General features: G+C 53.1%; 11 protein-coding genes across 11 annotated transcripts; 5 read left to right on the top strand and 6 right to left on the bottom strand.

Annotated features, from left to right (window-relative positions):
* The first annotated feature begins 82 nt into the window (after window positions 1-82).
* SAICODRAFT_89045 (U3 snoRNP-associated protein Sof1) lies at window positions 83-1,590 on the top strand. The gene has a single exon (XM_019171602.1). It carries the CDS (start codon window positions 230-232, stop codon window positions 1,559-1,561), a length of 1,332 nt encoding a protein of 443 aa, XP_019026068.1. The 5' UTR covers window positions 83-229; the 3' UTR covers window positions 1,562-1,590.
* Window positions 1,591-1,875: 285 nt separating this feature from the next.
* SAICODRAFT_23656 (uncharacterized protein) lies at window positions 1,876-3,945 on the bottom strand (the record flags this gene model as incomplete). The annotated part of the gene is made up of 4 exons (XM_019166714.1): window positions 1,876-2,265; window positions 2,324-2,614; window positions 2,669-3,804; window positions 3,861-3,945. The coding sequence occupies 4 exons, from the start codon at window positions 3,943-3,945 to the stop codon at window positions 1,876-1,878; spliced, it is 1,902 nt and encodes a 633-aa protein (XP_019026067.1).
* Window positions 3,946-4,418: 473 nt separating this feature from the next.
* Window positions 4,419-7,163, bottom strand: SAICODRAFT_5574 (uncharacterized protein; the record flags this gene model as incomplete). Its single annotated transcript, XM_019169392.1, has 3 exons — window positions 4,419-6,775; window positions 6,831-7,008; window positions 7,065-7,163. 3 exons carry the CDS (start codon window positions 7,161-7,163, stop codon window positions 4,419-4,421), a joined length of 2,634 nt encoding a protein of 877 aa, XP_019026066.1.
* Window positions 7,164-7,332: 169 nt separating this feature from the next.
* Window positions 7,333-8,695, bottom strand: SAICODRAFT_29168 (uncharacterized protein). Its single transcript, XM_019167340.1, has one exon. The coding sequence runs from the start codon at window positions 8,580-8,582 to the stop codon at window positions 7,488-7,490; it is 1,095 nt and encodes a 364-aa protein (XP_019026065.1). The 5' UTR covers window positions 8,583-8,695; the 3' UTR covers window positions 7,333-7,487.
* Window positions 8,696-8,959: 264 nt separating this feature from the next.
* Window positions 8,960-10,944, top strand: SAICODRAFT_29166 (uncharacterized protein). The gene has a single exon (XM_019167339.1). The coding sequence runs from the start codon at window positions 9,068-9,070 to the stop codon at window positions 10,838-10,840; it is 1,773 nt and encodes a 590-aa protein (XP_019026064.1). The 5' UTR covers window positions 8,960-9,067; the 3' UTR covers window positions 10,841-10,944.
* Window positions 10,945-12,414: 1,470 nt separating this feature from the next.
* Window positions 12,415-15,053, top strand: SAICODRAFT_69595 (uncharacterized protein). The gene has a single exon (XM_019170490.1). It carries the CDS (start codon window positions 12,817-12,819, stop codon window positions 14,731-14,733), a length of 1,917 nt encoding a protein of 638 aa, XP_019026063.1. The 5' UTR covers window positions 12,415-12,816; the 3' UTR covers window positions 14,734-15,053.
* A 698-nt stretch (window positions 15,054-15,751) lies between these two features.
* SAICODRAFT_76775 (NAD(P)-binding protein) lies at window positions 15,752-16,962 on the bottom strand. Its single transcript, XM_019171038.1, has 3 exons — window positions 16,903-16,962; window positions 16,739-16,849; window positions 15,752-16,685 (listed from the first exon to the last, which is right to left on the bottom strand). Exons 1-3 carry the CDS (start codon window positions 16,948-16,950, stop codon window positions 15,810-15,812), a joined length of 1,035 nt encoding a protein of 344 aa, XP_019026062.1. The 5' UTR covers window positions 16,951-16,962; the 3' UTR covers window positions 15,752-15,809.
* Window positions 16,963-17,174: 212 nt separating this feature from the next.
* SAICODRAFT_69593 (zf-U1-domain-containing protein) lies at window positions 17,175-18,092 on the bottom strand. The gene is made up of 3 exons (XM_019170489.1): window positions 18,039-18,092; window positions 17,911-17,979; window positions 17,175-17,858 (listed from the first exon to the last, which is right to left on the bottom strand). The coding sequence occupies exons 1-3, from the start codon at window positions 18,045-18,047 to the stop codon at window positions 17,400-17,402; spliced, it is 537 nt and encodes a 178-aa protein (XP_019026061.1). The 5' UTR covers window positions 18,048-18,092; the 3' UTR covers window positions 17,175-17,399.
* A 56-nt stretch (window positions 18,093-18,148) lies between these two features.
* SAICODRAFT_196952 (uncharacterized protein) lies at window positions 18,149-19,061 on the bottom strand. The gene has a single exon (XM_019166143.1). The coding sequence runs from the start codon at window positions 18,808-18,810 to the stop codon at window positions 18,250-18,252; it is 561 nt and encodes a 186-aa protein (XP_019026060.1). The 5' UTR covers window positions 18,811-19,061; the 3' UTR covers window positions 18,149-18,249.
* Window positions 18,814-19,184, top strand: SAICODRAFT_45994 (DUF339-domain-containing protein; the record flags this gene model as incomplete). Its single annotated transcript, XM_019168836.1, has 2 exons — window positions 18,814-18,879; window positions 18,939-19,184. Coding segments are annotated over 2 exons (312 nt in total), but the record flags the coding sequence as incomplete, so codon positions are not given.
* Window positions 19,185-19,667: 483 nt separating this feature from the next.
* On the top strand, window positions 19,668-24,547 carry SAICODRAFT_23648 (uncharacterized protein; the record flags this gene model as incomplete). Its single annotated transcript, XM_019166713.1, has 2 exons — window positions 19,668-23,423; window positions 23,474-24,547. 2 exons carry the CDS (start codon window positions 19,668-19,670, stop codon window positions 24,545-24,547), a joined length of 4,830 nt encoding a protein of 1,609 aa, XP_019026058.1.
* Window positions 24,548-24,687: the final 140 nt, after the last annotated feature.

The following is a 24,687-nucleotide window of genomic DNA, read 5'->3' as shown; positions in this document are numbered from 1 at the left end:
TGCGCCACGCTTCGCCACTCAGATTTTGCCTGCAACCCTTGAAGGTCCGATAAACCTTAATCGATGACAGATTTCGGAAACACCGGCTCTACAGTACCAATTGCAAGTCGAGCTTCAAATCTTGGGCCTCCTTGATTCTCACCTCGGACTGTTACTTAGTTCTCTCGGCTCCTCCAGCTCCGTTCCATCCATTCCCTCACCTCATAACACCACACAAGCACAGCCCAAGATGAAAGTCAAAGCCCTCTCTCGCTCTGCAGACACCTACCTCCCGTCCCGGTCCTCCGACATCGCCTCTGTCCCTCGCAACCTCGACCCAGACCTTCACCCCTTCGAAAAAGCCCGAGAATACACCCGCGCCCTCAATGCCACCAAAATGGAACGCATGTTTGCTCAACCATTCATCGGCCAACTCGGCGACGGGCACATCGACGGCGTCTACACCATTGCCAAAGATCCGCGACGGTTGGGGAGAGTTGTGAGTGGGAGTGGTGATGGGGAGATTAAGCATTGGGATGTGGGGAGTAGGGAGGAGGCGTTTAGTGTGAGGGCGCATGATGGGATTGTGAAGGGATTGGCGTATACGCCTGAGGGGAATATCTTGTCTTGTGCGGCGGATAAGACGGTCAAACTATGGGACACTTCCAGCTTGTCGAAAGATCCGATGACGATGTACATGGGTCCAGCAGCATTCAACTCAATCTCGCATCATCGCTCTGATCCAGTCTTCGCAACCGCATCGAACGTCGTACACCTCTGGAACCACAACCGGTCCGCACCGGTGAGTACACTCGAGTGGGGTGCAGACACCATCAACACCGTCGCCTACAACCAAACCGAAACCAGCGTCCTCGCGTCCGCCGGAACGGACCGAACTCTCATCCTCTACGATACTCGAACCACCTCTCCCCTGCAAAAACTCACAATGCAGCTCCGCGTGAACAGTATCGCGTGGAACCCAATGGAAGCATTCAACTTTGCCGCCGCGAGCGAAGACCACAATGTGTATATCTTCGATATGCGAAAACTCTCTCGTGCACTCAACGTGCTCAAAGATCACGTTGCGGCAGTCCTATCGGTCGACTACTCCCCCACCGGACAAGAAATTGTCACGGGATCCTACGACCGCACAGTCCGGTTATGGAAGGCAAGAGAAGGTCGCTCGCGCGACGTCTACCACACAAAACGCATGCAGCGCGTCTTCTCAACAATTTTCACCATGGACTCCTCCTCCGTCCTCTCCGGCTCAGACGACGGTAACATCCGTATCTGGCGTTCCCACGCTTCATCCCGTCAACACGTCCTCACCTCTCGTGAACGTGTCGCGCAGGAATACAGAGAGAAACTTAAGGAACGGTATGCGCATATGCCCGAGATCAGGCGGATTGCGAGACATCGGAGAGTACCGGGGGTTGTTAAGAAGGCGGGAGGGATTAAGAGGGTTGAGGAGGAGGGGGCGAGAAGGAAGGACGAGAATAGGAGGAAGCATGAGGCAAATAGTGTTGGGAGTAAGGAGAGGGTGCCGGAGAGGAAGAAGGCGTTGGTTAGCAGGGAGGAGTAGGATGATGTATGAGGTGCATTGGGACGCCATTTGCATTGTTTATGGGATTGGGAAGGGATTACAATTGATTGGAGATACCATCGCAACAGAGAATTATCCTCAGCTGATCCGGGCGTGCACGTTGCATTACATGGCATGAAATAAACAAGAAGCACAGACCCTCGAATTCAATTCTTGGTTAAGTTAACTTCTGCAAATAACTTGGAACCGATCTACGCCGTGTATATCTCGAAGATAGAATCCTTGCCACCATGGCCATGAAATTCCCGTTTCCCGTACATATCCTGATCCTTCATTCCACCTTCATTTCAATTCTAACCCGTCGAGGTCTGCGAATCCGAGTTGTCGGCGACAGCATCCGGTATCTTCAATTTCTCCGCAATCCTATTATCCGCCTCTTCCGTCAACTTCTGTACCGCTTCTCGTTGTTCTACCGTAGTAGTTGCCCCAGCCCCCGCTGATGGGGGAGTTATCACCACGCCAGGTGGTGGTTCATCTGCCTTCGACTTCTTCGACGTCGATGGCGGAGCTGGAGCTGGCGCGGCTGCCGGTGTTCCATTCGCCTTAGGCTCGGCCTTGACGGGTTTGATCGATCTTGGCCTCGCGGATGCAAAATCCTTCTTTGCTGGTACTGGAGAAGCGCGATCCTTGTCCTTCCACCGCTTCCAACCCTCGAAGTCGATAAGTGCTTGCATACAACCCCACTATGTAACCCTGTTAGCAAATGCTTCACAAGACAAATACCTGACCACGATTACATACCTCCGTAATCTTCCTTTCCAGCCAAACCAAACTAACTGGCTTGGTCAAGAAATCATTACACCCCGCAGCCAACGCCTCATGCCTATCACTCTGCAAACTGCTGGCCGTTAAAGCGACGATGATGACCGGACTGCGGAACGATGAGCCTTCTGGAAGGACGTCATTTGCTGAAGGCATGTTGTCATTAGGCGTTGTAGGTGTAGAGAAAACACCGATCGAGTTTAATCGTTCCAGACGTCGGATTTCTTTCGTTGCTTCAATACCGGACATGATGGGAAGTTGAATATCCATCTAAACCATAGATTAGTCATACCATTCCGTAACGTCTCAAAACTCGCAACGCACCAGAACCAGATGAAAACCACCCTGTTTCCACTTATCTACGGCCTCTCGTCCGTTCATAGCAACCTGGCACTTAATCTTTCTTTTCCTCATGAATCCTTCCAAAATCTTCTGGTTGACAATATTGTCTTCAACGATCAAAACATTGATCGGTGGCACGACTCCCTCGAGCAACCCGCCGAATCCACCAGGAGCAGCCGCATTGTTCGCAAGATCGGACTTCCGACCCGCTACCCCCGGTCGTGAAGGAGCGTCCGCTGACGATGTAACTGTTCGACGCCTTGCGATTGAAGCAGCACTGGCAGGAGCAGTCGGGTTCGACGATGGTGACACAGGCTGAACTCCACTCATAGTTGGCAACGTAGGCGGAATAATCGACCCCGGCGAAGCCATCGGCGGCACAGGCACAGTCACAGGCAACCCAGAACTCCGATGCGGCAAAGGATGTGCTCCAGCTTGTATCGATGCCACAGCATTCGGCACAGCATTAGGCTGAGCCGGAGGCGGAATCTCCGGCGGTGAAGGAACCTCCTGGGTTGTCGTAAGCGGGGAGTTCTGATTCGAGTGAGGTGGTGTACTTAAATGTATACCGGCTCCAGATCCTGACAGTCTCCGTCCACTCCGCGGCATAAGCATAATACCCGATCCTGTCGAGTTATTTGAGGTTAAGCGTGATCGTAGACGAGGTCTGCTGCTCATGGGATGAACTGAGGGCGTGAGCATGCCATGAGATTGCATAGGCGTCGAAATTCCATGGGCCAAAGGAGTCTGGAGTTGGCCTGTGGTCGGTGATGCTGTTGACGATGTATGATGTGACCCAGTCCGTGAATTTTCGCTTATCATAGGAAAGTACTCGTAGGATGCTTCCGCTGCCAAGTTGGATGGCATATACATCGGCGACGTACCACTGCGACTCGAGCGCATTGGAATAGCTGGCACATCAATAACGAATGCTTCCTCCAATGCCTGACCGCCGGGATACCATTCGTCCAGGATTCGTACTAACGAGTCGTCTGGCCGCAAGATACGCTCTTCTGCAGGAGACGCCCTCGGAGCTCCACGAATCGTCAAATCAGGAGAATCATAGAACCGACCAAGAGCATTGGCGTATTTCCGAAGGATAGTATCCTTCAAATCGTCTAGATGCTGGAATTAGCTCACGACAGCATACAAGAACCCAAAGAGAACAACGTACCGACAAGATCCTCGGCATGTACAGGGACGAGGGTTGCAGCTGTCCCATTCAGTCGCTTAACCCAAACTCTTCGTGTACTGGCCATCAGCCACGGACGACTTCAATCGTCAATTCGCAGAAGGAGTGTTCGAGTAGGATAGTTGATCCGGATGCTCAGACAGCGGACGACAGCAAGGTAAAGGAGTCGTCTATCGAATAACAAGAGCAGCGTCTATACGTCGGTTTCCCTGTTGTTTCTGTCGTTCGTCACAGCTGGTTGCTCCACTGACCATGGGCTTGTCGGCTGATGCACGGCGCTGCACCTAAAGAACCGGGGCAACGTCCGAGTGTGACTGCCGCCCAATTGCAAGATCAACTGTACAGACGACCCAGCGTAGGAAAGGATTTACAAAAAGAATTGCTATCAATGTAGGACTGCAAAATGAGAAATAAGAAGAAAGAAAGAAGAAGAAAAACACCTTCCGCTCCACCCGTAACGACCGTAAAACGCCTCCATGATAAGGAAAATCAATGAAACCCATCCTAACTTACAAAACCCGCCTTTGAAAGTTCACCAAACTACACAGGGGTACAACCCTCAGTGTCGGACGTCTCGTCACCTTCGAGCAACTCATAGTCCTCCCATTCACCATCAAGCTCCATCTCCTCAGCCTCAGACATGTCCTTATCGTCAGTCAAAGAGGACACCTCGTCCATCTCGGCAACGTCGTCCATATCCGCAACGGAAATTGTGCGCGAAACTTCACTCGGTGCCGTCATATCGCCAAAGTCGGTGTGTGTCTCAATATCAGTCTGGGGCGCAGGGAAGATAACCATGGAGGAGTGCTCGGAGCTCTCCTTGACGACCTCCTCAGCCTCTTCCTCGAACTCTTCGTCCTTGAACTCATCCTCACCAGCACGCTCCTGAGGTGCCACAACCTTGATTTGAAGCCAGAGTTTGGGACCAAACTTCTTTCCACTAGCATCAGCAAGTGAGAAGTAAGACAAGATGGATGTTGCAAAGGCCGGTGCCCTGAACCGCACAAATGCGTTGGCCTTCTCACCAGCCGACGGCCTGCCAGTCACGCCCATGTCAAGGCATTGAATTTCGTCACCACCAACGAAGACGACGTGCGTGCCGATCTCCCAGTCGATCATGCCCGAGTTCAGCAACGTCCACGATTTGATTTCCTCGACGTTCACTGTGATTTCGCAGCCATCCGCAAGACTCGAGTCTTCCACAAACTCCGCAGCGTACTGCTCGAAGCTGACCAAGGAAGAAGAAACCGACATACCGTTCATGCTTCCTTCAGACACCTGCCTAACCTCGGACGTGTCCGTGGTAGACATCGAGGGAGACTGCTCCTCTTCAACAGGCTCAACCTTCTCCTCAGACATCTCCTCATCCTCAGCAGGAGCAGCAGGGGGAGCGAAATCATCTGTCAACGGGAACGGAATATGCAACAACCCATGCGTAAGGTCATGCGCACCCGTCTTCATACAACCTTCACAAAGGCCATAGTCAACACACTCCGTGCAACGGTACCTCGCGCCCTTAGGCATATTCTCACAGATATCACACTCCACAAGGTGAGGTCCGGCGAAGGTAGTGCTCGGTTCCTCCGTATACAAAGGACCCAAACGCGGGCGACCGCCAAGCTTAGTTGGCTTCTTCAACAACACGAACGCGTGCTTGCGGTCGTGCGTCTTGCTGTTGAAGCAATGACTACAGAGATCGAAATCAGGGCAAGTAGCACAGATCCACCTGTCGCCAACGACATCCCTATCACAACCGTCACAAATGATGCCATGGTGACGGAAGACCTTCATATCAGTAGGCACAGCGACCTTGCGAGACTCGAATTTCTGGGTCGCCTTCTCAGCTGATGCGGCAGCCTTGTTAAGACGCTGTTCCCACTTCGGATTTTCCGTCGGTTCAGGCTTGCCGGCGATACGAACTCCATCTTGATAAGCAGTAACATCACAACCATCAACAGGTGCCCTGAACTTGACCAACGGATGCCCAGCACACTTGCTCTTCAAAAAGTCAGGATGAGCCTCACAGCTCGCGCAAAAGTCCGTGTCGGCGCAAATGGCACACTTGTAACGGATCCCTGTGATATAAGACTGCTTGGTGGGGCAGCGACGCCCATCGCAATACACACGGCGGTGAACGGCCGTGGGGTGAGACAATTTCGTACGCGTGGGGCCAGGGGTGCTAAGAGGAGCAAGGATGTGCTCGCTGTGTACACCCTTGACCTGACAAGCCGAACACAGGTCGTAATCAGGACACGTAAAGCACTTGTGCCTCACGCCTGCAATAGCCTGGTCGCAGCCGTCGCAAACAGCATTATGCTTGATGCTTTCCGTCACTTGCGGCGTAGACGAGGTGTAGCTCGGGGGACGAGCTTGGCCGCTCGCGATACCAGAACGCACGTCGTCGTTCTTACCAAAGTTCCGTTTGACCATCCAGTGCTGGTCGTTGAAGCAATGCTTGCCCGCGGCAACGCAAGACGGACAAACGTCATAGTCGCCATCACGGCAGACGGGACAGTGATAGTGAGTCCCGCGGACGGACGCACCGCAAACATCACAGCTTACCTGAACGACGTAGTCATCCGTAGAAACCTTCTCAGTGGGAGTGGAGGAATCCTGAGACAACGGGACGGAAGCTGAACGTGCAGACATATACTCGGAAGCCTGAGATTTCTCGGCTGCCTCGGCAGCTTGAGTAGCAATCCAGCCCGAAACAGTCTCGTTCAAGTCGGAAACCGACTGTTTGATGCTGTCAAACTGGGAGCTCAATGCCTTTTCAACAACAGACGACAGCATGTGCTCGAGAGTCTTCTTCTTAGCGGCCTTTGATTCATCCTCTGATTTGTGGGATTTTTCTTCGGCCTTTTGAGGAACACGCTCAATGTTTACATTCTCGGAGACTAAGACAGCATATAAGCACTCAACATCCATGAGATCGTCACAAATACCACTTACAAATCTCACGAACCTCCAATTTGATCTGCAACTTGCTGCATTTATCCTTCATTGCACCCATGCTCCTCCTCAACGCATCATAACTCTTGTCGTCTTCGAGCAGCGCATAGCCATCTGCGGAACGAGACCAGCGATAAAGCTGGATGTTCTGAGCCTGCGTATCCAAAAGGCTAAGCACCTGTAGGTAAAACATGTTAGCTTTAGACTCCGAACAGCAAACACACTGGTGCATACAGTCGGAAGAAGCAGCTCCTTCGTCGTCGTCTCCTCCTGAACCTTGAATTTCTTAGTCGTGCCGTTGTGGGAAACCTTCAGGATGACAGTTGATTCCATCTCGGCGGATGAATAAAGGTGATCCTCCTTTCAGCGATGTTTCGATCAGATGTATGCCACTGTCTGAGGCGAACTGTTGGAGGAGGTGGTGATATGGGGATGTTCTTGGTGTAGGGGTAAGATGACGTTAGCAATCAGGTTGGTCGGCTGCAGCAGCTGGGCACTGCGGGGCTTATCGGAGTGCGTAATCGACAACCAGCCGCGTAAAAGTCCGCTGTATCGGGGAAATACATGAGCGTATGCCTAGGTAGCTTGTAAAGTAACTCCCCATATTCTATGCCAAACCTTGGTGCTTCCCTCGCTCGTTTCGTTCGCTGCCTTCCCTCATTGCTCTTCTTTGGCCTCTAGAGGTGCTGAGGTAACACCTAGCATCCCCGTAATGAAAACACTCGCCGCGACGCTGACATTCAAACTGTCCAAGCCGTGGTAGATGCCGGGTGCGCTCTTGATAGTCGTCTCGTAGTCACACAATCTTCTCAACGAAGCTCTGAGACCCTCTCCCTCGCTACCAAGCATCAATATTACAGGACTCTCCTGCAACAATGACGACAGCTTCGGCAGCGGAACATATTGCGCTCCATCCTTCACTTCATCCGGAGATGCCGTAGCTATACATTTCCATCCATTACTCTTCACCTGCTCGAGGAATGTGTGAGCCCTTGAAACAGTGTAGATGTCCCTCACCTCCATCGCACCCGAACTCGCTTTACTCACTACCGGACTGAGCGGCGCAGATGTCTTCTCGCTCACAATTACCCCGTCCACTCCAAAGAAAGTACTTGTACGCAATATTGCGCCAAGGTTCATCGGGTCCGTGATTTCATCCAAGAACAGCCAGAAAGGATACCGTTTTGGCCCCTTCGGCGCTTCCAGCTCTTTACTTTGATGCCTCGTAGGGGCAGTGTAGACCTTGTACGGCACCGTGGGGCTTTCGACTCTCTCCAGACCGTATATTTCCACAGGCGTCAATTCTTCGCAGATCATGACGTACCCATTGTGTGGTCTTCCTCCGGTAAGATTACCCAGTTGCGCAGCGTTCTCGATCGTGACGACAGGGATGCCTTGATCTTTCGCCAATTGCACGATGGTGTCGGGGCGATTCTTATCCTGCTTCTTGGACTCCTGAACGTAGAGTGCATGGAACTTTCGGCGGTCGGCATGTAGGGCCGCCTCAATTGGGTTGCGACCATATAAGATGTCTTGTCCCACATAATCTTTCGGCGACAAGTTCTCGGGATTCCGTGGTCGGATCCAAGGCCCGGTCTCTGACTCCTTGTATGGCTGCATGTCGGGGTGTCTTCGATCATACTTCACCGTTGTATCTATCTTTGCGCCAGGTCTTGTGATGATTGGTCTGCTTTGCGTCCATCGTAAACTTGTCGACAACGTTCGACATGAGCATCTCGCGCCTGTAAACATGTTGACTTGTAGGCGATTCTTGTGAGATTGGTTGCTATCACTGATGGTATGAATGGCAATGTCCGCTGGCAGAGTCTTGTTCAGCTGAGACCGTGTCACTTGGTGTTTTTTTCCCAAAGACTTTATTGCGGACTGCGCGATGCACGGTAACGACGACTTTCACGTGCGCTTTGCACGTATTGGGATCACGTGAACAATAGGTTCATTCGACCTGTCTAAAACATGGAAAACACAGAACACTTTTAGCCCTGCAATACAATGGCAGTGGTGAAGATAGATGTCGACTTCTCTTTCTTTCATAGCTCGTATGAGCTCCGTCATACGTAAGGCGCGTGCGCTGTATACCCGCCGCGTCGTCCCGCCGTCTCGGTAGAGAACGCTGTTAGCAACAACATATATTCAGCAGGCAACACGTCTTCGACAATCAATCAACGCACGAAGGCATCTGTTCACTACCGCATTCTTCACGCGTATACTCAGCATCGATGCCAAATCTTCCTTCCCGCCGTCGCGGTGCCCGTCCCGTCAGTGCCGAAGGTGAAGATACGAAGGCATGCGACATCGTCGTCGACTCGTCCAATTCCGAACCCCTAGACTCCCCCCAAACGCTCTCCACATCCTCTGAGTCGGCGTCGGACGGCGCGCTGGCAGGCGAGAGAGTTACGAGTGACGAAACCGTGGAAACGTCGGCTCATTCCACCCAAGCGCATATATCCCCAGAGACGACGGCATCCCGCCCAGTCCGCCACCCAGAGCATATGTACGTGGGTCGTGGACGTGGTCGTGGACGCGGTGGTCCTCGCGGTGGCCTCGGTACACATCCGCGAACTATGGTTACTCATAAGGATACCGCAACGGTGGGTAACAGCCATATGCCCTCAAACCCGAATGATTCTATAACTACATCGCACGCACGGCAACCACCAACAGGACCACGGCATGATCGAGGTGTTGGTTATGTGATGCAAGAACCTCGAAACTTTCGCGGTAGAGGTGCATTTAGGGGCAGTACGAGAGGGCAAGGGCGTGATGGTTGGGTTGGGCCACAGAGAGCAATATCTCGGGAGAGACAGCAAGGAACCCGCTGGGGTCATCGTGGATTTGAAGAATTGAATGGGTCGTTGGAAAAGATGTCTATTGAGGATGAGGCAAAGGTGGATAGGGCTGTGGTGGAGTCGGCTCTGATTGACCCAGCGGAGCAGCCGAAAGCGATCGTCAACTTGCCATCTGTGCCTTCCGCCTCCCCGTCACAAGCTCAACCTCTTCAGCGCCGGTCGCAGCAAGACGAAGTTCGTCATGTAGCAATTCAACTCAAAATGCCAAACATGACGGAGCCGCGAATTGTGACGGTCCCATACCGCCGCTATCTCGATATTCCTCGACACAGGAAGCAGCTGAAGTTTGATATGGCAGTCCGTGTCGCGCTACCAGGCTCGAGGCAGGCGTTCGTGTATCCGACCCCTGAAAGTGCTCAAGCTGCTGGAGCGGGTTTGCGTGCGAAGCCTGTGAAGCAGGAAAACGGAAGGGTCGAGGCACCCCTCATCACTCCTGAACCTGAAGACGCACCTAAGATCATCGTCAGACTCCCATCGTCACTCCAACCCAGAAGGGATCGGGATGTACCACCGGCCGCCTACGCCAAATCTGATGCGCCGTCACCCGAAAGTGTCAAATCTATTCCTACGAAAGCCCACTCAGTCTCCTCCTCGACCGCGTCTCCGGTACAAGTCCATCAACCTCGTCCGACGAAGGCGGTCAACGTCGCGGACATAGAGACTGAAACACAGACCCCGGCAGCACCCACCCGCACCTCTGCCGAGCTCCCCGACACCGCGGTATTTGCCCCTCCCTTCCAACCAACATACTCCAGCCCGCCCGCCTACGGGTACTACGGCCCAGCAGCCATGACCCGTGGGTTCTCAGGAGTGTCGTACGCCTCCTCGTCTTTCGCACCAGGACAGGCTTTCAGCCCCACAGTCTCCACTGCGCAGGAGAGTAATGGAATGGTCTACTACAACAACTACTACAACGATCCAGTAGTTGCCGCTGTCGCCGCTGCGCCATATTATCCACAACAGCAAACATCTGCTTACGGGTACGGGTACTCGACGGGCAGTGCGCCGGTGTGGACTGGACCTGGTCCTGCGCCGCCGATGGAGATGAGTGGGAGTGGAGCAGGGATGATGGGCATGGGTGGCGCAGGAGGTGCTTATTATGGCGGATTTATGGTCCCGCAGCAGCCCGTTTATTATGCTTAGGATAAGTTATTTTCCGCTGGAGGTGAGATTGCACGAATTGAGGCACGGCTCTGGAGCTGCCTTGTCATCGTGAAGTATCCTTAGTAATATTATTCTATCTCTCATTGATTCGTCTGTGCTTCGTTCAAGAGTTCCCACGCTTGGTAAGTCGTACGCGAGCGCTCGTAAACCAACACTCTCTTTCACACCACAAAGCCAGCAAAACTTGCAAACACCGAGCTCTGAAAGTGTGTCGCAACTCCAAAGGTACTTGCTATCTCCACCGTACAGATGTGTATCCATACTATGACCACGCGGCTTCAACTGCCATGCCTGATTTCTCACAAAGCCCAACTTTTTCGATCCCACCGATCTCAATGGCACCAGGCTTGTACCGTGCAATTCAAGGCGTACACGTTTCCCTGCGTGCTCGGATGGTCTTGCATCCCGGTGGATTGAGGACCCACGTCGGTAACACGCGCGGGAGGAAGTCCAGATCGATCGATGACCGGGTCCCGGGTTTACGTTTCGTGAGGATGGGCCATGGGATGTGTACTGTATCACCGATCGCGTGGACATGTGGAGATGGGCGTGTATCAATCAGCCTTGAGGAGGAAGGATCCTATTTACCCAAACGCCGGTGGAGGGTCCTTTCAGCCAGTCATAACTGCCGATGGTGATAGCGAACGAAGAGTATTAGTTAGGAATTAGATTAGGAGCGAAGGGGCAAGATCGGATGGAATGAGGTTCTAACACATATGGATAGTTCCCAGAATAAATAGCAATTATCATACCGTGGCGGTCCTCGATGACGGGGAGGAAGACTACATTTCTTGGTGAAGCGCAGGCGAGAAGCCTGGCATGGCGGTCAAGGGCTTTCAGCTCCACGGATCGGGCACCCTCTGACTACCGATCGCGTGGTCAGAACATTCCAGGCACATCTCGGAACCGCGGCTCCACCTTTGGGCCTTTCGCCGCGCCGACGTCAGAGCCAGAGGAAACGCAGCACGCTAAACCATCTTCGGCTAGACGCACAAAACGGCCCTTTTCAGCTTCGCTTACGGTACAGGCCTGCAGGAGGGACGAGCGAGCGCGCTGAAGTCTGGGTGGGGGTGGGGCCAATGCGCATGGCCTGATCTCTCGTATCATCCAGGCTTGGCGACGTAGCTGGGGTCTCCCGAAGTCCTGCCGCTGCCGTCTCCGCGGACCCACCCCCCCCTCCAATGCATATTCCAATTGCAACAAGGCGTCTTATCTCCCTCCGATCCACGATGCGCACGGACCTCCATTTTTTTCATCTCTAGTCCTTCCGTCCATTTCCACAGTTCTGCGTCGCAACGGCTGCCAGCGCACGCACCAGCCTCCCTCCGCGATCGACAGATTCCTCTTTCCTATTTTGCTGCGCGCGCACAACGGGCGGGGCCGCGGGGAGGGGGGGCTGGTTAGTCCACTTTTCGGGTTCGTGCGCGGACTTGCTTGGTAGATCATCGAGCTCGAGAAGATACCGAGAAGGTACTCCTCAGCTGCAGTAGAACGAATTGTAGTGGGGTGGGTGTAGGTGGCCAGCCTTCGTGGTCTCGCTTACCCAATCCCAAGGGTACTACACCCTGTTGGGGCGGAGCGCACTCCTCGGGACACTCGAGGAGTGGATCTAGGAGAAGGCAGGGTATATCTAGCTCAATTGAGCGGACAACGTAGCACTCTCCTCTTCCATTTCGCTTCTCGAATTCCTGCTTCTACACTTACAAAGCGTTTCCACGTTAAACGTCAAGCACCACGTACGCACGGACGCGTTGACATCCGGTTTCACATCTTCTGTCACCCAGACTTTCGCCTGAAGAGAAGGGATCCGACTCAGGAGTGATCGACATTCTTCGCAAGCGCTTCTCGTCATATACTCCCTTGGGTTTCCCGAAAGCTACAAGAGAGCAACATCTGCGATAGGCATTTGAAGGCACTGAAAGAGAGGAGGATCTACAAACACATACGCCCACGACATGACCTCCACCATCGGCCGCGGTTCACCGGAGTTGGACGGCGCCTCATCGGGCCCGGGAACACCAATTGCAATAGGCTTTGATTCGTCACGCTTCGATCAAGAGCACCAGCACCAGCAGGCTGGGTCGGCACTGGCCAAAACGGCGAGACCCCGTCCTTCTCTTCCTTTTTGCGCGCCACCGCTAGCGGACATCGACTTCGACTCAACAGCTGCCCCTAACACTAGTGCCACGTCGAATGAGCGCGCACGGACCTGCGATCCGCGACGAGACACCGAGAGGGAGGAGGTACACCCTGCCCGCCTGCAACCTTATATCTGCTATGGCCCCCGGCTCCGTGCCCATGCCAGCAGCATACAACCCTTGACCGCCACGCTGATAGACAGGACCGCACACCAGTTGCTGGAGCACCAGCAAGCCATAGCAAACCTGGCTTCCGCAACCACCACCTTTTCTTCGCCGCCTCTTCCCGAGTTGCAGCTCGATCGCAGCGAGTATCACTCTGATCTCACTTCATCGCCAATCGCTCCAGACACCCCGCGTACGCATTACAACCTCGATATGGCTACTGCCACGCATACATCCCAGCAAAACCAATGGAGGAGTCTCCAGTTGCCCGCAAACGACTCCTACCAAGATCACCATGAGCAACCCTACTTCCACCTCCAATCCCAGCCCATGACTAAAACCTCTTCGGCACCCTACGACATGCCCCGCCAACAACCATCCTCTCCCATGTCCCGTCGTCGCCAAAACCGTGGACATCCAGGGCCCTTGGCGGCTCCATTGGATCTGGCCTCCGCATACCAACGCTACACCCTCCCCACCTCCGGCCAAGTCTCTCCGCTCTCCGGAACCTTCGAGCCACAACCCATGTCCCGGAAACGCAGTCATGAGGTCTTCGCGGATTCTGATTCTTCTCCTGTCATGATGGGGTTCGCAACACCCATGACTGCCGACTTTACCTGGGGAGGAGGTGATATGATGGGTACGCCAACAAAGAGAATCTGTGCCAATCCGATGGGAATTGAGTATGGCCTCGACAGTCCATATCAGCAGGTGCAGAGGCATGAGATTAGTGAGTACATGCCTGTGCCGGCTGAATTGCCTTACACTTCCATCAACCACTTTGGCATGGTCCCGATGAATGCGGGCGAAGATCCGTTCAGCGCTACCGGTGCGGCGGTGATGTTCCCGGATAACTACGATATGAACCAGGGTCACTTTGCTCCTGCTCCTCCTCCCGCCATGGCGCAAACATACGGAGAGCAGTTCAACTCTAGTCCTGTGGAAGAACACTTCCAGATCCCGGAGTACAGTCTGAGGATCTTGACGCATCAGAGCACTGTGTACCCCTCGCCACCGATCGATTACGCGGATTTGATGCAGCAGCAACAAGGCGGGTTGTTTCCTGCCAACTACAATCTTGCGCCTACGGCTGCTCCTGCTGCTCCTGCTACTACTGGTACGGAGGGGACGGTGTTGCCGAGGGCAATGAGTACTCCGGCATTGAATCTGGGTGGGTGGACGAGCCAGGAAGTTTCTCCCCGTCGTGGAGTCTCTACCGCTGCTCCCATCTCCACTTCCCTCGCCCCCGAAACCCCTATCCAGACTCAGGTCCAGCTTCAAGCCAGTCCCGTTAAGACGAAAGCAAAGTCTCGCGCTCCCAAAAAGAAGATCACCGACGCGAAGAAAGTTGTCGACCTCGTCTTCCAGAATTTTGATGCGAGCCATGCACACAAGATCTGTTCGGCGGTCGCTCCGAGTGGGAGTTCGAAGGCGAAGAAGAAGGCGGAGGAGGAGAAGAGGTTGGCGAGGATGATGGCGAAGGAGAGGAAGGGGAGTGATGCTAGTGAGCTATCGAGTGTTGTTGAGGAGGTGAATGAGAAGGGGGAGGAGGGTGCTATTGAGGCTTGAGGGAACATTTACAGGAAGTGTGATGGGGAAAAGGGCACGAACGGTCGGCGTTTTCATTTGGACTCACATGGTGTTTTGTTTTCAGCGTTTTTGTTTGCTTCTACGGGTCTTTGATACGTTTACGGCCTTTGTTTTTCGGGTTATCATGATGGATTCGCAGCTGGTTCTGCGGATATTCTACACGGCTATTCGGCAATCTGGGTGACGCAATTGCAATGGGGAGTGGGAGTGGGGATGGTCGGAGTTAGCTGTTGTTGGTTCGTGATGATATTTTGGATAATGACATATGATTGATGACATCAATTCAATTTGCAAAAGGATTTTTTTTACCCTCCGTTTATGCGCTCTCTCTCACGACAAGCAGTGACGTCCTGATCGTCCTGGTAAGTGTAGCCTCGTTGATCGACCACGCGCACGAGCCAAGTCACCTGCACCAGCACAGCTGTCATCTGCAGTGCACGGACGCTCAATGGGGAAATTCAATAAGTCGATCACCGATTGAACAAAGCAAACCGGGGGACGTGCGTGCATGTACCGTTGGGCGGGATTGTGCACAAAGAGGAGGAGGTGGGGGGATAAAGGAAACGCGTGCGTGCCGTGTTCGCGTTTGTGGCAATTGGACAATTGAGGGCGCGGGTGCGGATCGGGGTTCCCTTTGGGGATTGCGATGGGGTTGGATGGGGTGTCCCGTCGTCCGCGGATCCGGAGTGGGTGGTCTTTCTTTGTTCATTTATTTCCATGGCAGTAGAAGTTAGGTAAATAAGGTCTGACACTGCAGAGGCTGAGTTCTACCTAGTCGTACCATGCCGTGTCAATTGGTCGCATGAGCGAGCTCGCCTCCGGTTACAGGGGTCTGGGCTGGATAGGGATGTTGGTGCCCCACAGCTGTCCACAACAAACAGTCGAGATAGGCGCAGAGACACGAAAGCGGGAAAACAGGCTGAGAACATGACGACTTCTTTATTGTATTTGGTGGTCTGATTTTATGCAGTGTCCTTGCTTACCTAAGAACCTGTCTATGCCCGCGCTTGAGCTCAGCTCGTATACCCATTGGTCATGGGTAATTCAAATTTGCCTCAAGGTTGAGGAACAGCCACACTCTCCCCATTCTTCTCACCCGATTCAACCATCGCACAAACGACGGCAAAATGGTGAAATGCGTCTTCTACCGTGCATTTTAGCAGGGTCTTATCTCTCGTCCGCACCGCCTCCGCAAAGTTCTCGAATTCATTCTTCACGTCGTCTTCCTCCTTTCCAGTCACAACCACCTCAGGCTCGCCCGGCGACGCAGCAGAGGTGTAGGACAATGTAAAATCAGTAAACCGGTACTCAACCGTGCCCTCCGTCCCATGAATCCTAAAATACCCTGTCCCGGGTTGCGCAGAAGCGAAATCAAGCCCATATGTCCCAATGACTCCGCTCTTCAGTTGCATGGTAGCTTTGACTGTATCAACCGTTCCGTTCTCCTTCTTGATTTGACGGGTGAAGGCACTGACACGCTCAACCTGCCCTAGTACACCTGTGAGGAAAGCCATTTGGTGGACGCCGCCGTCAGACAGAAATCCACCGACGTGAGAAGGGGTCGCACGCCAAGCAGTGCCCAGGTAGGGGTTATCGGGTCGGAATGGGATGCTCTGCACATACTCGAAACCAACAACCTCACCACACTTCTCGACGGCCGCTTTCATCTTTGGGATAGCCTCACGGTAGGACCAGTTCTCTGCGACGAGAACTGGGATGTCGGTTGAAGCGCATACCTTGACAAGTTCGCGAGCATCGGCGAGATCGTGCGCAAGTGGTTTCTCGATCATGATCGGTTTACCAACCTCAACCGCCTTTAGAACCGTGTCGAGGTTCGAGCTGACGGGTAGGAGAGCATCGACGATGTCAACATCAGGACACCTGATCAGTTCGTCCAGGTAGGAGAAGACATGAGTGGAAGGGATATTAGCCTGTCATCAACCTGTAAGCATCACATAAAGAATCGACTTGCTAGATCGATGACCTTCTCGGCGAACAACTCAGCTTTGGAGATCGTCCGGTTCGCACATGCTACGACATTGTACTCCGCTGGTAGTTTCTGGTAAGCTGGAAGATGACGTTTACTGGCGAAGATCTGCGAGAGTCTTAGTAAGCACATGCAGACAGCAGCCCTACTACGGGGCTTACCCCAGTGCCAATGATTCCAACTCGCAATGGTTGTTCGGACATCTTCATTGATCTCTCTACTCATCGCCTAAAGGTCCGCTGCGGTCCGCGTGTGAAGTTGGGCCGTAGCGCAGGGCTGCCGCTGGGGATGCAGCAGCCACACCTTCTTTTCGTTGAAGAGGGGAAGGCTTATGAAGTCAAACATGTTTGATGGGTATATTTGTATCTTGTACTCCTGAACGTAGCGGTACGATCGCGACGGTCGGTCGCGTCAGGCTATCCGGGGACTCTTTACCGCGCCCAATTTCAATCGTCTTCCAAACCTTTTAACGAGAGAACGACCTCCTTCTGGGCTTCCGTTCCAAATATTATGCTCATAGCACCGGAGGCACCTCTCGAAAGTACCGTGTTCACTTGAACTTCCTAAACCAACCAACTTCTCTGACCTCCTCAAGCACTCCTGCACTTCCGACAAACCGGATATCTTTAACTCACAAAACACGTTTCATCACAGCAACTCAAGCTCCCGGCGCCCTACCCACACCTGGAGGCGCTCCGAACCCCGGCGCACTTGACATCGCTGGCATCCCCGGCGGCGCAACCATTCCCGGGATCCCTGGCATTCCAAGCATCCCAGGTAACGGCATGCCCGCCGGCGGCGGAAAGGGCAAAGCCCCTGGTGCTCCCGGTGGAGGGAAAGGCAATGCGCCTGGCGCACCAGGCGGCGGAAATGGTAATCCTCCAGGCGGCGGGAAGGGTAGTGCTCCGGGTGCTCCTGGGGGCGGGAAAGGTAAACCTCCTGGTGGTGGAGGAAATGGTAACCCTCCTGGCATAGGCATTCCTGGCATTGGGAATGGCGGTAGACCAGGGAGACCGGATTGTTCGTATGAGGATGTGATGGAGTCGATTACTTGTTGGGCTTTTTCATGGCCGATCTCTTGGTAGTAGTCGCGGACGTTGTTAAGGTGGTTGCGACCCTGTCACGCGGTTAATATGTTTGAGAGGAGAGGTCAAGAAGCGGTAACGAACGGTATTGTGTGCCTTTCTTACTGAAGCGGAGTCGTGTGTGAGATAGACATCACAGTAATCGCAGTAAAACTAGATGATATACGCGTTGGCAAAAGACCCGAGGTCACTGGTACAGGTGAACGGCTTACCTTAGGCATCTTGATCCGCGTACAAGCTCGAGCTCAGCTATTCGCACGTATAGATTGTCTCGTTACGCTTCGCTGCACGTGCACGTCCTGCAGTTGCCAGCAGCTCACGTGACAGAACGCCTGGTCGAGCTCGCTCCAAGGGTCATCGTCTTTTTGCCTTGCAAAAGTTAGGAAAGCTGTAGAAATTCATCTGATCTGCTGGCAAAAAGCTTCACGGCACATCCCTCCCGACCTGGGGAGCGGGTGCGTACATGATGTAAGATGTACGGGTACTCATCCAGGCACCGATATATATCCTTCGATCCGCAGGCGAATTCGTCCTCGAACATTCACAAACACTCAGAACAAAATGCTTCGCCAAAACTTCGCTCGTCGCCTCTTGGCAGTTCGTCCCATCCAGGCCACCGCTCTCCGCTTCAACTCTGGTCCCTCCAAGGTCGGCACCTCCTCCAATTCGCCCCTCCGCACTGGTGCTTCCTCCGAGTTCCCCGATGATCCCACCTTCAAGGGCAGCAAGAAGAACGTCGACCAACAGAAGGAGCCCGTTCACCTCCGTGAAGTCCCTGGATCGTCCAAGTCCCCCTTCCCCATGGCTCCTGGTCCAGATGCTGGCAATGTCCGTGCCCCGCCTCCCGACGTGAAGGAATTGGAGGCCAAGACTACTAGGGTCGAGGTTGAGGCTGGGAAGGGACTGACTGGTGGTGATCCGTTTCCGTTGGGTGCGGAGAGGCAGAGGATCATCGAGCCGGACCTTGACAGTTTGAAGCCGCATGCGCCGGTGCCGAGACACGGAGAGAGTATCGAGCAGAAGCGTCGTAGAATGCTCTACCAATCCCGCAAGGTACCTCAGCTCCAACCTGCTCCTCCCAAACTCTCGAGAGACTAACTGGTGGTGCACAGCGCGGTATCCTCGAAACGGAACTCCTTCTCTCCACCTTCGCAAAGAAAAACCTTGACACCCTCTCCGCCGACGAACTTCACGAATACGACAAACTCCTCGACGAGGCAGACTGGGATATCTACTACTGGGCTACGCAGAACCCGAAGAGGCCTGTGCCAGAGAGGCTGCAGAAGTCGAGTGTGTTGAACAAGATTCAGCAGCATACTGAGAATGAGGGACGGGAGATCTTGAGGGTGCCGGATTTGCAGAATGGGAAATAGGCGGGGAAAAGGCGAATAAAAGAGATGCTGGACCAAGGGAAGTGTAAGATATCGACGAGAGGCGTGTTGTGTATGTTGAGAGCGTGGTTGCTTGTGTCCGTTTATGTGGAGCAATGACACCTTACCTTGGAAGCAGCGGCGAACACGTCGTCAGCTCTAGAGAACTTCAAATAAGACAGATTGAAGGGAACCATTGCCTTCGCAACATCTACGCTGTCCCTGCTCAAGTTCACCTGGCTTCATGCAAGGCTTCGTACACTGCCGGTTCAGCGCGCGACGCGTCTGTTCAAAGTGCTGTAATTTGAAATTTAGGCCGAGCGAACCTTGTTTTCGACAACCGTCGGTACGGGCCAGCTCATCGATTGATCTTTGGGCTGTCATACAAAGCTGTTTATAGGATTCGTGTTGCAATCTTCCGGGTTCATCAGATCGCCGCAAGAGTGCGGCTGATACCCGCGATTACCGACGATGTCTCTCATGGACTATTTCAAACTCGGCACTCCCGAAGCCACCGAAGAAGATCCAGCAATGGTACCCGAGGACGCCCAAAGCCTCGCGAGGTCTGTTCTGGACAACACACCTTTACCCACCACCGAGAACGTTGATCAGCCGATGGACGATGCGGAACCTGCGCCCCCAACCCTGCTGCAAAAAGCGAGCATCGAAGGCGAGGAGGATGTTCCGCCAGCGGAAGCAATGGAGATCGACGGCAACGATGGAGAGGGGGAGTTGTTGGCGGTGATTGAACCACCAGCTCTAACGGAGGAGCAGCGCGCGGAGTATACGTTGGACGAGCACGAAGGAACCATTTGGAAAATCCTGGAGACGATCTCGGAATCTGGATATCGTGTACGGCTCGCGAATGGCACGGAGATCGATCTACCAGCGGGAAAGCTGAGTGCATACGGGAATCACCAGGAAGCACTCGATCATTTTCGCAATAATGGGAACAGCTCAGAAGATAATGACTCTTTCGACGAAATCACAGCCTCCAACTCCAAGTTGGGATTACGGCGGAAAAGGCTTCGCTCGCTTGCTAAGGTTCGCGGTGCTTCAGTGAACGGGTCAGCACAAAGATCTAGTCTACGGGTCAGCACACGATCGAGTGGTGTGGGTACGCACCGTGCACTGCAGTACGCTGACGTTGGAGAGGATGATGAGCTACTGGCGTCGAGCGAAGACGAACGGCCTCTTCGCAAGCGGAAAAGGGCACAGGTTGAACCTACACGAAAATCAGATCGCGCAAGAGTTGGGAATAACAAGTACGTTGACACATACGACTCGGAGGCCAGCGTCGAAGAAGATTACGTTGAGGTCTCACGGGAAACCTCCTCTGCTCCCCGATGGAGACCACAAGGTCCAGCCAAAAGGGAAGAATTCTTTGCTCGTGTTGCGACTGATGGTCCCTTCGGTCTCGCACATAACCAGATATGCGCGAAATGCAACCATTCGTCCGGCAATGGGCCGTTGGTTTACTGTCAAGGTTGTTCGGACTGTTACCACGAAGCGTGCCTTGGACAGCCGGGAAGTCGTAAGGATCTTGTGTCGTGGCATGATTTCGGTGTCACGGAAGCTTGTATCTTGCGGTGTGCGCGGTGCGTGAATAACACGACGCAAGGTATTTACACAGGGCGGTGCTGTGGGTGTGGTGCTGAAACAAAGTGTGCGGAATGCCTTGGTGAGCCCGGTAAGCTGAAGGTCAACGAGGCAGAGGGAATTATGTTCCGGTGCACTCGATGTTGCTGCGCCTATCATCCAGAGCATATTCCACGTCATGTCAAGATCGAAGATGACGGTTTCGACGATAAAGCCGCAGCCGTGCTCCCTAATCTTGAGATCTACAAATCTAACGGGTGGAAGTGCAAAGACTGCTTGGAAAATGTGCTCGACGTTGATGTTGTCGTCGCCTGGCGACCCCTGCCTGGAAAAGAAGAAGCAGAGGGCGATGAAGCTATCCTGGGCAAGGAATACCTTGTCAAGTTTGCCGATAAGTCATACCATCACGTGCAGTGGGTTTCAGCATACTGGCTCTCAGGTGTTGCTGGCCGAAAGCAAAAGAACTTTGATTCGAAGTGGCATGCCCCTGTACAAGACATTGCGCAAGCAGTACCAGAGGAATACCTGCGTGTCGAAGTAGTGTTGGATGTGCTCTACGGCGACGACGAAGGGGATGCTGAATTGACTCGCGATGATATGGACTTCGAGAATGAAGAGGAAGAACTGGCTGCTGTTAATCAAGTTCGCACGGCGTTTATCAAATGGAAGGGCTTGAATTATGTTGATGTTACATGGGACTTCGTACCTCCCAAAGACTCAGAGCGGTGGGAAGACTTTGCGCGAGCGTACAGAGAGCATGTGCGGGGCCACTATATCAGCATCGGTACACGCTTAACCACGGAAATGCGACCGGATCCGTCGACCGACTTCAAGGCACTGGAGATCACGGAACAACCTGAAATTGTCAAGGGCGGTGAACTGATGCCGCATCAGATGGAAGGGTTGAATTGGCTGTATTACAAGTGGGTCGAACAACATCCTGCCATTCTCGCTGACGAGATGGGTCTCGGTAAAACAATTCAGATTGTTTCATTCCTCGCCGTGTTGCATCAGCGATATGATGCAGGACCTTTTCTGATCATTGCTCCGAACTCGACCGTACCAAATTGGAAGCGCGAGTTTGAGAAGTGGGCACCAGGTTTGAGAGTTTGTGCTTTCTACGGAGATAAGGAGAAGCGCGAGCTGGTGCAGGAGTATGAGATGATCAATGCCGAAAAGAACTTGAAGTGCCATGTGGTAATTACCAGTTACCAAACCCCCCTGGAAGACGGATCGTTTTTCCGTCGTTTCAAATGGGAGTGTTTGGTAGTGGACGAAGGGCAGCGTTTGAAGGGTGACGAAACCCAGCTGTATCAGATGCTCCTTGGTGTGAAGACTCATCATAAAGTGTTGCTGACGGGCACACCCCTTCAGAATAATATCCGGGAACTGTTCAATCTCCTTCACTTCCTGCATCCCAAACAAATCAAGGCTCAGGCTCTAGAGGACCAGTATGAAGAGATGAATTCTGAGAAGCTATTGGGGCTTCACGAAATGCTCAAGCCATACTTCCTGCGACGAACGAAAGAACAAGCGCTCAAATTCTTACCGCCGAAGCTCGAAGTAATCGTTCCTCTCAGTATGACTTCACTGCAGAAGCAAGTGTATAAGTCAATCTTATCCAGGAATGCGGAACTTCTCAAGATCATTGCAGGGCAGAGCAATGGCTCAACAAAGGTTAAGAACCGAGGGAAATTGACCAATATGCTGATGCAGTTGAGGAAGACTGTCAACCATCCGTACCTATTTGATCCCAATATCGAGGAGAAAGGAGTGGGTCCGGAGATTGAACTTCGTAATCTCACAGAAGCCAGTGCAAAACTTAAGCTTCTCGATGTGATGCTGCCGAAACTTAAGGAGAAAGGACACCGAGTCCTCATCTTCTCTCAGTTCGTCATTATGCTCGACATCATCGAGGATTGGCTCCGACAGAAGGGCTATTCCTTCCGTCGTCTTGACGGTAGCTCGGATTCCCTGGAAAGACAAACAGCTATTGACGAGTTCAGCGCGCCTGATTCTGATGTTTTCTCCTTCATCTTGTCGACGCGAGCTGGAGGAGTCGGAATCAACCTGACAAGTGCCGATACGATCATTATCTTTGATCCCGATTTCAACCCGCATCAGGATATGCAAGCACTCGCTCGTGCCCATCGTATTGGGCAAAAGAAGAAAGTGCTCGTGCTTTCGTTGGTGACAAGGAACACTGCGGAAGAGAAGATTCTGCAGATCGGGAAAAAGAAACTTGTGCTCGATCACCTGATCATCGAGCGCATGGATCACAGCGAGGAAGAGACAATTGATGTGGAGACTATACTTCAATACGGTGCCAAATCTCTTTTCGAGGATGATGGCGAGAATGATATTGTGTATGACGATGCTGCAATCGAGAAGCTACTGGACAGGAACCGGGTTGAGGATGTCAGTGAAGAGAAAAATGGAACTGATGCTGGCCAGTCATTTTCTTTTGCAAGAGTTTGGGCAAACGACAACACCGCGGATGGCCGGGACACGCCGGAGGTTCAGGATCAGTCATTCTGGGACGATATTATCAAGGAAAGACAAGACACCGCTGCTGCATTGAAAGCACAAGAGAAGACGGACTTAGGACGCGGGAAGAGGAAGCGTACGGTAAGTAATGATATGATTGCCGATTATCAACCATTAATTCCTCTACGTAGAAGCCTCAGGAATATGGTGTGCTGGATGACGAGGATAACCTATCTTCAAGACGCAAACTCGACCCTGAGGATAGCGATTTCCACGTCAACGACGGAGCCGAGGAAAGCGAACCTAGCGATGACGAAGTGGAACTTGACCCCGACAACTTGAAGGACTTGCTCACAAACCGGAGTGAGAGTGGACCTAGTAAATCGGAATTCCTCGAGCGCACCTCAGGGGCTACCCAGGGTCTACCGTTTGCCGCCAAAACGGCTCCTATGGCCCACGGGGAGAGAAAGCCGCCAGCACCGGCACCGGCACCGGCACCCATACCAGCACACATACCAACACACACACCAGCACCTGTACGAGCATTTGCACCCGCACTTGCACCCGTACCCGCACTTGCACCCGTACCCGCATCTGTTCCCGTACCCAGAGCAGGGCCCGGGCCAACCCCGGTTCACATGTCAGTTTTTCCGGCACACCAACAGGTCCCACAGCCTGGACTCGCGTACCGGTATGGGACTAGCCGCTATGATACAAACCCTGGCTACAGCATGCGTCCTCTTGCACCTCACGAGGTCGTTGGCAGCGTTGAATGGCAGCAGTACCAGATCATGCAACAGAGGATGGGCTTTCGCAAACCCAATCATCCTGCGATTCCAGCACAGCACGCTGGAGCTGCTATGATGCCAATGCCACATGTGATACCAGCCGGGCCCACGAAGGTTGCCCTGCAGCAATCGCAGTTCATCCAGCAGCATAGGGCAACATTCCGCACGTGCAATGCATGTTCTGGAAAGCACGCCCTTCGAGAATGCCCTCTCCGATTTGAGTGGCTTGAAGTGTGCAAGCTCTGTCGAAAGGCTCATACTGGTGGAAATCGGAGGTGTTCCCTATTCCACAGAGAACACCTGGACAAGCTTCTTGCGTTGCGTGAGCTTTTGAGGAGAAGCACAGAAGACCCAGCGAAAGTCAAGCTTGCGACTGCTTACATTAGGGGTGTCATCGGAAGTATTGAGGCAGACCTAAAGAAAGAGCAAGAGTCAAAGACTGCTGAGAAAACGTCTAACCTTGCTGAAAACGTCTGACCTTGCTTGAGTTCGAGAAGTCATAATGCAGGACAATCATATTTCCTTACATTCCTCTCCAGAGTCATGCTTCCTGATAGACAACTTCATGTAAAGACAAGACGTATACATCAATTATGTGATTATGCGAAAGATATCTC

Source organism: Saitoella complicata, assembly GCF_001661265.1.
Source record: "Saitoella complicata NRRL Y-17804 unplaced genomic scaffold SAICOscaffold_4, whole genome shotgun sequence".
NCBI classification, from domain to species: Eukaryota; Fungi; Ascomycota; class Saitoellomycetes; order Saitoellales; family Saitoellaceae; genus Saitoella; species Saitoella complicata.
The sequence above is the reverse complement of the archived record's forward strand: the minus strand, read 5'-3'. Positions and strand labels throughout refer to the sequence as shown.